The sequence below is a fragment of the Orcinus orca genome, chromosome 2 (assembly GCF_937001465.1).
Source record: "Orcinus orca chromosome 2, mOrcOrc1.1, whole genome shotgun sequence".
NCBI lineage: Eukaryota > Metazoa > Chordata > Mammalia > Artiodactyla > Delphinidae > Orcinus > Orcinus orca.
In genome coordinates, this window is record NC_064560.1 from 192,394,225 (window position 1) to 192,407,744 (window position 13,520).

General features: G+C 54.9%; 1 protein-coding gene across 2 annotated transcripts in view; it reads right to left on the reverse strand.

Moving 5' to 3' along the window:
* CLMN (calmin) overlaps nucleotides 1-13,006 on the reverse strand; it is a 119,577-nt gene extending 106,571 nt beyond the window's left edge. The window contains exon 1 of one of the 2 annotated variants that reach the window (XM_033419536.2): nucleotides 12,805-13,006. In XM_033419536.2, the coding sequence (XP_033275427.1) occupies nucleotides 12,805-12,886 (82 nt within the window). In that variant the 5' untranslated portion in view covers nucleotides 12,887-13,006. The remainder of the gene's footprint in view (nucleotides 1-12,804) is intronic. The other variant, XM_004262491.3, reaches the window with a different exon arrangement.
* Between the last annotated feature and the right edge of the window lie 514 nt (nucleotides 13,007-13,520).

A 13,520-nucleotide genomic window follows, 5' to 3' on the forward strand; every position in this document is an offset into this window, starting at 1 on the left:
GCGCATGTGCCAACAACAGTAGACAATTTTCAACTCCAAGGAAACCAGAAAGTACAGCAGGAGAGGTGATCATAATTTACTCCACGACGAAGCTCTGAATCTCACTGATCTAGTAGGAACAGTGTAAACCCCAATTACTGATCTTACCAAAATTATGATGAAATGTATCAGGAAGTTGGGAGGACAGGAAAGAGCTGAGGTTAAAAGAGGTAAAAAGGAGACCTACGTCCTTACCTTCCATAGAAGGAAACAGGAGCCTAGAACCAAAAACTCAAGACAAAGGAACACATACATGTGATTTACAGACGTGGAAGAAAACACCAAAATCATCCGCTAAAACAGGGGTCCCCAACCCCTGGGCCACAGACCGGTGCTGGTCTGCAGCCTGTTAGGAACCAGGCCGCACAGCAGGAGGTGAGCGGCAGGCACGCGAGCGAAGCTTCCTCTGTATTTACAGCCGCTCCCCATCCCTCGAGGTACCGCCTGAACCATATCCCCCCCCCGCCACCTACCCCCCGCCCCGGTCCGTGGAAAAACTGTCTTCCACGAAACCAGTCCCTGGTACCAAAAAGGCTGCGGACTGCTGCACTAAAATAAATTGCAAGCGATTGCCTCTGGGAAAAGGGGCAACGAGGGGGAACCACTGTTTTTCCTATAAACCTTGGAGAAGTATAGTCTCATACACAGGAGTTGGCAAAGGCAAGGGAGAGGGAAACTGACATTGATGAAGACATGTGACATCTCCGAATGTTCTCACAACTAAGAGAAGCTGGGTTTATTCCCCTCTTCACCAAAAAGATACTGTCAGGCTCAGACCACCTACAGCTAGGCAACACTAAAAAGACGCTAAAACTTAAACCCCAGTTCTGCCAGACCCCAGAATCTACACTTTCCTTTTGAGTCTCCATTCATATATTCAACCAATATGAACTGAGCACGCACTGAGCCTGCGACAGGAGGCTAGGCCCCGGGGCACAGTGGTGGACAGAACAGGCCCCAGGGACTGATCCAACGAGCCTTCTGGTCTACCAGGGCAAACCAACAGTCAACAAGCCACCACTAATAACAAATCCAAATACAGCAGTGCCCACCCTGGGTGGTCACAATCTATCAAGGGTAACACCTGTCTGGTTCCTGGCCTCCCCCTCTGCCAGCCCATCATTGTTCCTGTGGCATCACGGCACACCTCATCCCCCCACCGCCCCACAAGTGAGTCATCACATGCCACTACTTAGCTCTTGCCCACAACACTTCTGGGAACTCAACAGGCTAGCACCCAGGCCTGCCAACACACTGCCACCCAGGTCCAAGGCCCTCAGCTTTGATTTGGAAAGTATCATGTTTCGTTTTGTTTTAGATCAGAGTCAGGCTCAAAGGCCAGACTGGTTCTCCAAAGGAGAGCTCCACACACACAGTCCCTTGTGTACACGAAGGGAAAGTGAATAACCTTGCACAGACCAGCCTCGGCAAGTGCTGGTGGGTACGCAGGTCCAGGGTAAGTCCCAGACACCAGAGTGTGGAAGGCAACCTCAGACTGCTGCTCACTAGCTGTGGGACAGAGCGAAGTGGTTGAACTCCGCTGGGCCTCAGTGTCTGCATCTGTAGAGTGGGGCTATGACACCAGCCTCAGAGGGTTCCAGGAGAATTCAAATGATGTAATGGGGATGACTGTGCTTTATAACCTGCCATGGCCGTAGTACGGCCCGGGACGAGGATGGCAGGCCGGTTTCCCGTGGCTGCCTCCAGTCACCTCTGCCATAATTCAAGGTTACAAGGATTTCGTCTCCTCAACCTCTGAAAAGGGGATCCTTGTCCCCGCAATTCTCAGATCTGCCCCGGGGAATTACGAGTCAGGAATCATCAGTTAGGGATTTAGACTTTACTCTGTCACAGTGTGAGGTGCGTGGCACATAGGTGACTATGAACAGCAGAGCCACTGAGCCCACTCTGATGAGAAGCAACACCCAAGGCTGGCTGACTGCTTGCCAAACAGCCTTTAGCCTGGCCCAGCTTTCTTCCTGGGTTCCAAATCAAGTGCCCCGTCCACAGCCAGCGGGGCCTTGAGCCAGGGCTCATTCAGTCTCTCCCCTCCCCAAAGTCCACATCCCATCAGTCTCCCCTCTTAACATCCCCTCCCCACAACTTACTCCCTCTTCCCAGACTTGATTCTGATTCCTGGTTCTACCGCTTACTAGCTCAGTAGCTTGGCATTCATGACACCCTTGCTCAGCCTTAGTTTCTGGGCGGAGAGATGATAATGCCCACCACAGGGGTTACTGGGAAGATGCAGCACAGGACCCAGCAAGGGGTCAACCCCCATCCCCCAGACTCAACGTAATCACAGCATCAATGCCCCAGAACCAATTAAGACAAGCCCTGACCTAACTGACTTCTACAGAACCTGTGCTCTGCATTATACATTTTACAGCAGCAGCGCCCCAAATTCCCTTTAGTCGCTCAAGTTGCATCTTGGCTAAATCACCCCGACAAGGAAGGGGCCAAGCTACAGCACAGGGGAGCCTTTTAGCTACACTGGCATCTTCATTGTACCGCATGTTTGGGGAGTTACTGGAACATCTGATTGCAATTCATCCTTGTTTTATAAAAATAAGTAGAAAGAGAAAAAATGGAAGTGTCATTATCAATGGTCACTATCGGTTTCATAAACAATACCATGGAGCCGATGGAACCAGAGCAGTGAAGGTTATGGGGTGACCTTCAACCAAGCAGAGAGGGGAAGTTCAGGAAAATAAATGAAACAACAGAAGTACAGTATGATGTCATTCAACCATACTTAAACAGTGAGGCACGATTAGGGCTTTCCTTCCATTCTCTGGGAATTTAAGTTCCTCATAATTGTATGTTTAATGCTTGATGTAATGTAGAAAAAACTCAGGAACGGCATATAAGCCAATCCTCTAATGATGCTCTCTGGTTTGCCAAATAGACTTTGATATTTCACATGAAATAGAAGAATGTTTATCCAAAATATTCCAGACTTGACTCACTCGGAGTTATCAGCATTTCCAGAGTTCACGTATCTCAACTCTAAAACAACACAAGGATTAGAACAGAGATGTTATTGGTGCCGGAGCATGCTGAACCCCAGGGTCCACACGACAGGGTGTGTACCTGGAGGCTGCTGTGACATCACCCACTTCCTGCACCATCCACACCGCCAGGGCCACAGGACATAGGCCACAGGGCCAGCCCATGACATCGTCCCCTGGTTATTCACAGCCCGATGTGTATCTCGGATCACAGCACTGCTGCATTTGGACCTCTGGGCAGACAGTCTCTGTAGGCCCGGGCAGACTCCCTCTCTTGTCCACTCAAGTCCTGCCCTGCTGTCCTTGGTCAGGCAGCCTTCCCAGGGTGGCGCTTCCCACAGCGCCAACCCTGTGACCAGAGTCCAGGTCTCTGCACTCCTGGCTCAAACTCAGCTCAGCGCCCCCACCCTGGGTGTCCATCACACTCCCACAGAACCTAAAGGGTATTCCAGGTGCGCAAATGTCCCCCCGATGTGTCTCTTCCAGGAAAAAGGAGAAGGCTTGATAAGCCACTTGTAATTCATTCATGTATCAGTTTCCTGTTGCTGCTGTCACCAATTACCACATTCTTAGAGGTTTAAAACAACACAAATTTATTATCTGACAGTTCTGGAGGTAAGGGGTCCACAATGGGTTTGACAGGCTAACATCGAAATTATCAGCAGGACTGTGTTCCTTGAGGCCCTAGGAAAGTAATCCATTTCCTTCTCTTTTCCAGCTCCTAGAGGCTGCCTGCACTCCATGGCTCATGGCTCCTTCCAGCAATGGCATCGCTATGACCTCTGCTTCCATCAACGTATCTCCTCTCTGACCCTCTTGCCTCCCTCCTATAAGGATGCTTGTGATTGATTAATGGGACCCACCCGGATAACCTGGGATCATCTCAAGATCCTGTACTTAACCACAGCTGCAAAGTCCCTTTTACCTAGGAAGGTAACACATTCCCAGGTTCTGGGGATTAAGATGTGGACCACAGTTCAGCCGACAGTAGCTTGGCAAACAGTTCTGGCGACCTACTCCATGTTGGGGGCTGGAGGGACAAAAATGCGTGCACTCCTCTAGGGACCTACTCAGGGCTGGGCGGCAGGAAGTCCAGGGGAGGTGGCTGTGAATTCCCCCGAGGCGGGGCATAGGGAGGCTGCCGTAGGTGCGGCCACAGTCGTTCTCTGCAGAAGGAGTCATGCAGACAAAGGTACAGGGACGAGAAAGGAGTGGTTTGTGGGATAAACAGGATGATTTCCGGGTGCAGCTGGTTGATTCCAGAAAGGACAGAAGTGAGGGTGCCCAGAACACACAGCAGGGTTTCTGCCTGAGGGCAAAGAGGAGTCTTGGTAGAGGACGGATTTGGCGAGGGAAAGACTTCCGGATCTCTGGGCTGAAGTGGGACCCGGGAAGCTGGGAGCAGGAAAACAGTGGTCCTAGCAACCGCCAAGGAGAATGTTCGCAAAAGGAGGCAAGAAAGGAAAGGTGTAGATGGGAGAGACGCTTGAGGATGCGAGAGGTGAGAGAGGGGCCGGTGGAGGAGCCCATCCGAGGGCTAACTTATGTCACCACCAAACTGTCGGGCCATCTCTGTGCCCTCTCCCCACCTCGCCCCAGTTCGCAGCGAGAAGGCCACAGAACGCTGCTGCTTTTTAAGTATGTCATACCGTAAAAGATTAAAAATAGTTTAAAAGGGATATAAATATTGCAAAGGCTCCTGCCTACTTGGACGGCCCCCCAGGAGGGGGAAGCAGGAGTGGGGCATGACGTCATCGGATCCCCAATGTCTTCCAGTTAGACCCCCCAGTTCTGCAGGAGCTGATTGACACCAGAATGACTTCAGGGATTCTGCAAAATTCCCCCAATCCTCCCTGGCTTTTCCTGGTCCTCGGGGCTTTGGACCGTCACCTCCAAGAAGCAGTGGATCCCGGTGCTCAGGAAGGTCAAGGGGAATGCAGCTGCATGGGTCCTCTGGGACCCACTCCCCTGCACTGGCCCCCCCAACCCTGGCTGCAATCCCACCAGAGAGGCCCCTGCCAAACCCCTACCATACTCCCCAACCCCCTGGCTCCACACTGCCTGCCTCTGGGATTACAGATTTTTCCAGGCCACCACCCTTAAGGCTGGATCATGCCTCCCCTCCCCCCATATTCCTGGCAGCACACACCTTGGCATCCTCAGTCCTAAAATGCTCATCTTAGCCTCATGATGCCTGTGTCCTCTGGGTACTAGGGGCTCCCAGAGCGTCCCATCCATCCCTCCATCCCAGCTCCCAGCATTTCCAGGAGGACTCAGTAACTATTATTTGAACAAATGGCCAGGCTTCCAGTGGGGAAGTCCATTTCTAAAGTGGGTGCGGAACCCACTCCAGGCATGCATCCTCTGCAAAGAGGGCTGGGCTGTCACACGTGCAGCAGCCATTCACAAACGTCTCCTACTTGTCACGTGCCCCGAGTCTGGGTCTAGAATACAAGGTCCCTGCCACCCCACAGGAAGCTCTCTGGATTCCCACATTCCAAATGGGCCAAGAGAGTCAATATTTTTGGTTTTGTGGATCTCCTCTGTCACAACTACTCAACTGCCATTGTAAGTGCAAAAGCAGCCCTGGATAATATGCAATAAAATGGGCATGGCTGTGTTCCAATAAAACTTTATGCCCCAAAACAGGCAGCCGGTTGGATCTAGCCTTCAGACCGCAGTTCACCAATCCCTGCTCTGATAGGAAAAAAAAAATTAATGAAAGCAAAGCAGACAGACTAGTGAGGGAAAAAAACTGTGAAAGACTCTTTAAAGCCACACTTGTGAGTTTTGATGCTGCCTCTAGTTCCTTCTGTGGCTGACACAATCCACCACTGTTTTAAAAAATAAGAGGTGCAGGGAGGGGGTGGGGGAAATAAGAAAAGGTTTCTATGGGAACCGGGAGTTTACTTTTAATGTTTCAACCCCTGAAAAGAGAATTACTTTCTTTTTCTCTCTTCTCCTCTGAGGCGGAGCGGGAGTGACCTCTGGCTTGTTGGGCAGGACTCTGCCAGCGCCTCAGCCGTTCCAGGCAAAGATTAAATGCCACAGTGTACCCCGGGTCCGGGAGGGCGGTTATTGTAATCCGGGCCTCTTGGGCAAAGGGCTGTTTCCCCGGAGCGCTGGATGTGCTCAGAAGCCTCACCTCACCCCGCGGGACTGCTCTGATGGAGTCAAGGTCAACCACGACCGGGGCCACTCACAAGGGATTCAGGGAGAAACCTCTTCCGGGGTCTGCCCTCTAGATGGAGGGCTTCCCTCTCACGGCTGACAAACCCTTTCAGGGACGGGCTTCTGTTCTACCTGGTCTCGAACGTTCCTCAGTACAAATGTGCACGTGCAGGACGTGCCCCCCTCCGCCCAGTTTGCCAGGACAGTGGGCAGGTCCCTAAACCTCCCCCGAGGGCACCTTCAACTCTGCCCAGCTAGTTCGGAGTAGGTGTCCCAGGCCTTTCCTGGGCTCTTCATAGAAACCGTAATTAATCAGCCCAGAATAAACCACGAAGGTACGTCATTTACCCACATGTACTTTTCCAACAGAGCTCGTGAACTGCAACCTTTTCTACATGGAACCCTTAGTGGGAGTGAGTCTCCTGCACCTGGCAGTGAAAAGAATTCAGGAACGCAGCCAGCTGTGCTCAGCGGTGCCCAGAGCTGCACGACGGCCACCCGCCCACGTGTTCCAGGGGCTGGGATGACGATGGCTTTACGTGGGCATCTCTGTCCAGGTCCCACCCTCCTTACACCCCCTTCGGCGGGGGCGGGCCATGTGAGCCCCTGAGAGTCCAACCCTCTCCTTTTGCAGATATGAAAGCTGAGGCACAGGGAGGGGAAGAGGTTTCCCAGGATCCCACAGCAAGTCAGCAGCAAAGCCAGGCCCCAGACCCAGGCCTTCAGCTGCCCCGTCCTGACTGTGTCTTCCCCAGCTGCTCAAATGCTCCCACCTGGAAAGGCTGCTCGAGAAGAATCCGCACCCGGAGGGAGGGATGCATGCAGCCAGGGCTGGAACACAGCCTTTTGTGGGCAAAATCCAGAGTTAACTCAAAGCCAGTGACTTGACTCCAGCTGGGGGGCTGAAAGCAATGTTCTACATGATGACTCATCCTTTAGAACCAAGCACACAGCCCCGGGGGCTGGGCCCTAATGGGCAGCAAGTTCTTCGAGGACGGTGAAACCTCTGAATTTGATTTTCTTTGGTTTTTATACAGAAACCTCCAGCAGCTCGCTGTGCCCTCCAAGAGCTGAGGGACACAGAAGCAGGAAAGATTCCCTCTCGGCTCCCTGGCTCCTGTGGGCGCTGGATCACTTTGACCAGGCGACACCCCTAATCCCATGGCTGTCTGCACAGGAGGCCTAGAGGTTTGGAGATAAGAACCTAAGGAATGGGAGGGGAGGGTACTGGGTGCGGGGAGTGGGAGGGGAGCCTGGGGTGGCATCTTGAACCAGACCCCAGAGGGCCTCCCCCGTCAGGCAAAGGGGCCTGGACTTGACCCAGTACATCGGTGCAGCCTGACCTTTCCTACATCCCGGCATTTGTGGATAATGATGCTATCAGTCCTGGGATGGACGGGAGCTGCCCTGGGCGCACAGGGTGGCCGTGGAGACCCGCTGAAGGCATTAGCAGGGACATGTGCTGGTGGCTGGGTGGTGGGTGGCTTGAAGGAGGTGACACAAGGCCCGGAGCCATAAAGAGGTCATTGCGGAGACTGGGCAGGCGTGAGGAGGGCCTGGGCCAGTGGAAGGAAAGGAGGAAGTGGGTAACAAGGCAAGAAGGGGCCATCGTGAGCACGCGGGCACAGTCCTGGCCCTGAGCCTGCCTTCAGGAGATCCCAGCCACTTTCCTGCCTACCGGGTTGTGCAGCACAGAACTCATGCAGTTAAGTTTCTGCTCTGCCCTCAAGGTCTGGTTCCAATGCCCCCACTGTGAGAGGCCCTCCCAGCTCCCAGCCCTGAGGCTACCAGCTCCTTCACCCGTGCAGCCTTTGCCCAAGATTTACAGAGCCAGTGCGATGGGAAGTGTGCCTTAGTCTGACCCAGGTTCAAAGCCCAGCTCCACTTCCAAGCCCATGACCCTGGGCAAGTCATTCTACCTCTCCACTTCTGAAACAGCCTTAAAGGCTTGCAGAAGCATTAAAACACAGCAGTTTGCACCGTGTCTGGCACACAGGCTGCTGGAAGTCGGGTTAATTGTTACTACCTCTGTTTGGCAGTCAATTCCAAGTGCCCTGAGTCACAGTTTCTGTTTGCTAACCCTGGGTGGTACTGCTTCCCAAGAAATTCCGACTGAGGGAGACACTGAGGCAGAGGGGGGAGGGTTGCCACTCAGGGAGCTCCAGCCAGCGGGGCTCAGCTGGTAGCGCTGGACACCCCTACCTAGCTGGCTGCCCCAGAGATGCAGTGGGAAAGCCTTATGTCTGCCCAGCCTAATCTAACTCCGTCCACCTCCAACTCTGGCCAAGTCGCTCCGGAACAATGAGGTCAAAGTTCACAGCATCAGACCCAACAGGCACCAGAGCAACAGGAGACGGTCCCGAACTGAACGGACGTCTGTGCTGCCAGGAGCAGAAAATTCCAACCCTGGTCTGGCCGGGTGCCATGATGGCTTCATGCTCCTTCAAGGCAGGGACAAGAACCAGCTCTGCATCCCCTGGTGTTTGCACGATGCTAGATGCTTGGCACATGTTTGCTAAACTCAGTAGAAAAGGACTATGAATCCTGGCGGGGGTGGGGGGCAGGCGGGGTGGAGGCTCTCTACAGAAATGGGAGCATCTTCCAAACACTGGCCTGACACCTGCCTTGGACCAAGAGTCAGGGGACCCCAGAACTGGTGGAGCATTCAGCTGGACCCTCAGGCCAAGCCAAAGAGGGAGAGGGGGCAGCCAGGCAGCCTTGTCATCGGAAAGGCACCGGAGCCCCTGCTGCCCACAGCCTGGCTGAGAACTAATGCACAGACCTGAAGTGCTGCCTCCAACCTCAGCTCTACCCCACGAGGCTCCAAGGAGGTGGGGGCCACCAGGCGGCTGCCCACATCCTGCAATTCCATGTTCTCCCTTCTGAAAAGGTCAACAGCTGGGCCGCCCCCATTTCCTTGCGAAGGACCCTGTGAGGGTGGCACAGGCAGCTTGGCCCAGATGGACATCCATGCTCCCTGCCAGGGAGTCCTTCATTTACAGACACTTTTATGAGCCACCGAAGTGAGCACATCAAGAGGACTTCACGTGCCCATGTGTCAGGTAGTGAGTTGTCACAGCCCTCCTGGGAGAGGCCACGCTTTCTGCCCTGCTCCCCCCGACCTGGGGGATGGTCTGGTGACATCACAGTCATATTTGCATGGATTCCACAATTCCACAGGGCCACAGACAAAAGCTTGACGGAGGGTGGTGATCTGCCTCAGTCCCTATGATGGCAGATTTGTGAAATTCCCCTGTACCCAGCGTCCCATCACCACGACAACTGCTTCTACCTGTGCTCGCGAAAGCAGCACAGAGTTTGAAATACAACCCTTCTGCCTGGACTCCTGACTACCACCCATGCTGAGTTCAGATGAACAAGGCCCCCGCCCACGGCCCACGTGTCACCCAGACACGTCCAGGGCCGGCCAACACACACCAGCTGGTTTGGGCAGACGTTCTAGGCATGGCGAGGACCGCTTTCTGGACCCAGCCCTTTGGCTGGACTTCCTGAGCACCACAGAGACAAGGAGAGAAAATGGTTGTTTAGCATCCTTAAGAGACGGGGATGCCAAGGGAAAGATGGAGAGAGACAAGACAGATTCCTGACCCACTGTCTCTCCTAGCCTCTCCTCAGCGACGCTGGTCAGCAACTCCACAGCGCCCGCCAGGACTGACAGCTCCATCCACTGAGGACAGCCCCCAGCTGCAAACAACCCAAACGCCCCTCACCGAAGAACGCATCAACTAACTGTGGTACATCCATGTGATGGAAGAGTCCTCGGCGAAAACAAGCAACTATGGACAGCCTGGATCTAGAGCTGGGAGCGATATTGACACAGATGCTGGGCACTAGGGGCCGTTAGCAGGTAATGAAAGTGTTCCCCAACTGCATTGTTGGGATGTTTGCACAACTCTGCAGAGTTACTAAAAATCATTGAATTATAAACTTAAAGCAGGTTGAATTTTACAATATGTAAAACTGCCTCAGTAGTTTTATAAAAACTCTCTTAAAAAAGGAACTACTGGGCTTCCCTGGTGGCGCAGTGGTTGAGAGTCCGCCTGCCGATGCAGGGGACGTGGGTTCGTGCCCCGGTCCGGGAGGATCCCACAAGCCGCGGAGCGGCTAGGCCCGTGAGCTATGGCCGCTGAGCCTGCGCGTCCGGAGCCTGTGCTCCGCAACGGGAGAGGCCACAGCAGTGAGAGGCCTGCGCACCGCGAAAAAAAAAAAAAAAAAGGAACTACTGATACAAGCAAGAAAGTGGATGAAACGCACCAACATAATGTGGAACAAAAAAAGGCCATTTCAAAAGAGTATATATACTGTGCTATTCGATTTTATAAGAAGTTCTAGAGGCAAAACTACAGCAATAAAGATAAAAATAGTAGCTGCTTTGTTGGAGGGGGTGAGTGGGGAGAGACAAAGCATCCATCCAGGGTGCTAGAAACTTCTACATCTTGATCTAGGCAGTTGTTACACAGGTGTATCCATACACAAAAATGTGTTGGGCTTGTACTTGAGATTAATGCATATTTTATATACATGTACATAATCATTAATATACATAAAGTTAGAAATTTATTTTTTTTAATGGCAAAGCCCATTGATGCTCAAATTGCAATTGGCAATTGCCTAAAAGTGAGAACAGTTCACTGGGAGCTGAGAGAGAAGAGCCCACTCAGTGAACTCCTACCCAACCCTCAAGACCCATTTCAAATTGTCCCCATTGAGTGAAGCCTTCTCTCACTGTTCCAGGTGTAACTAGCTGCTCATATTGTTGAACATCCCTTCACAAAAGTCGATCTCCTTTTTACCGAGAGTTGAGGAGTGCAGGAAGTTGTTGCACCAAGAATTGGTTCGTATGTGCTTAATAAACACCCACTGATTGCCTAAGGCACACACACACATACACACACACACACACACACACCCTGATGGCCCAAACCAGATGCCATCTCAGCAAAAGATACTGACACCCACCCCCAAAATAGGATGTCAGTTCTCAGGCAACAGGACCCAGACGTGAGGCTTAGCGAAAAAGATCATTTTCAGCATCTCCAGCTCAATCCTCCTTACTTTACACAAATCACTGCAGAAAAAATCAAGGGAGCTCAGAGCAAACTCAAGTTTCTAGTGTCCAGTGCACTAGGCTCCCCTCCTCCCCACTGCAGGTCACCTCTGCCTGCACTGTCCTTGCCCAACCTAGGGGTGGAGCAGGCCATGTGGGCTCCCAGGAAATATTTTATCAGGTGTAATGTTTAAACTTGACTGCCTAGTCACCCCCCAAGACTGCACCCTGACCGCTGGGGCTCTCTGCCCTCCAGCAGTAAAGGCAGGGCACCTGCTTGGGACCCACGGCCCCACCCACTCTCTGTCCAGGCCTCCCAGCTCTCTCTGAGCTGCCCCCTGACCTTGCAACCTCTAGAAACCCAAGCCCGAAGAGGAAGCTGCTAAACTTCCCTGTCCAGGTCTATGTGGGTGAAGAGAGGCGGAAGGTGGAACTCTGTCCAGTTCTGCAAAGTCCACATATGAAAAGAAAGAGGCTGGAAGTACCCCTCCATGAAAAGCCGCTTTCTTCATGTGTGTGTGGGGGGCGTGCATGGGTCATGGGGTGATTGTTGGTGAATTTTTTCCTTTAAATATGTTTGTGCTAAGTTTCCACAAGGAACAAACTCCTCTGGAAGATAAATTCATGTCGTCTGTGGCGGGAGACCCCCCCACACACACACCAGCCCTTGTCAGACCTGCCGGCTCCCAAGCGTCTCTTTCACCTCGTCCCAAGGCAGACGCAGGTCCCAACGTCTCGAGCCGGCGGCCTCTCGCCCTTACCCCACCCTCCCACCCCCTCCCAGGTGACCCCCGGGCCAGGGGAGGGGCAGCTCCCCGAACAAAGAGGCCGCCAGACCCCACCGACCCGCGCCTCTGACCTCCTTCTCCCCCGTCCACCCCGAGCCGCCGCGCCCCATTAAGTTCCCCTAGCCCCGGAGGTACTTAGGAACTGTGCGAACTCAGACACACACACACACACACACACGCACGCACACACACGCACACGCACACACGCAATCTCACTTTCTCCTCCCCTCCCTGACCTGGGCCGCGTGCGCACACACACACACGCGCGCGCACACACACACACACACATACACACACGCACGCACACACGCCATCTCGCTTTCTCCTCCCCTCCCTGACCTGGGCCGCCGCCCCCAAGGGCCCAAGTACAAACTTCTCCAAACTCGCAGCTGCGGCTGGAGGGGGAATCGTGACGCCCCCGCCCCCCTCAAGCAAATGGGATGCTCCCCCCCGACACACACACACACACACACACACACACACACACACACACACGTGTGCCTCCCCACACCCCGGGGGCCACTGTTCATTTGGCCGGGGAGGCAATGCCGGGGTTTGGGGGAGGGTGTCTCGACCCTCTTCCCCTCCGTAAGTGACAGGACCGGGTCAGGACGGGGCAGGGGGCGGCGCGGGTCGGAGCTTCCTCGGTGGGGGTGGGGGGAGCCGCTCCCGGGGCTCCCGGGCTCCCCCGCTCCGCGCCCCTCTCCGGGGAGGCTGGGCGCGTTACCTTGCAGGTTCTGGACTCGGATGTCGCTGATCTGTCCGATGAGCTCCTCGCGCTGGAACCAGTCCCATTCGTGCGCAGCCATGAAGCGCGGGCAGCAGGGCCGGGGCGCCGGGGCCGGGCGCGGGCGGCGGGCGCGGAGAGCCGGGCGGGCGGGCGTGCAAGCGGCACGCACCCGGCGAGGGCGCCGCGGAGCCGGAGGAGCGCGGGCGCGGGCGGGGCGCGGGCGGGGCGCGGGCGGGGCGGGCGCGCGGTCGAGCCGCCCCCGCCGCGGGCTGGCGGCGGGCAGCTGACGGGAGCGGGGCGCCTGGCTCGCGCTCACTCTCGCATCCGGGGGCGGGGGCCCCGGGGGGCGAGGGGGAGGGGCGGGGAGGGAGGCTGGACTCCGGCTGGTTTCTTTCTTTTTTTTCCGGGGTGTTTGTTGCTTGGGTTGTTTGGTTGCAGTCGGGTTGGTAATGAGGCGCGGGGTCCCGGCCCTCCGATTGTGATGTCTCAGTGGGCGGTGGGCCGGGTGACGCAACCCGGGATGAGCCCGCGGGTCCCGGTACCCATGGGGCCCGCCCCCTCTCACCCTTACTCCCAGTGCCTCCCCCCACCCCAGCCCGGTCCCAGATAGGAACCTGACACCCACACTCTTCTACCCCAGGTCCTCTGCCCCGGCAAAATTGGGGGAGGCAGCCCCCTGCGGAGGGGGGCGTCCCCCCAAGCCGTGCCCAGCC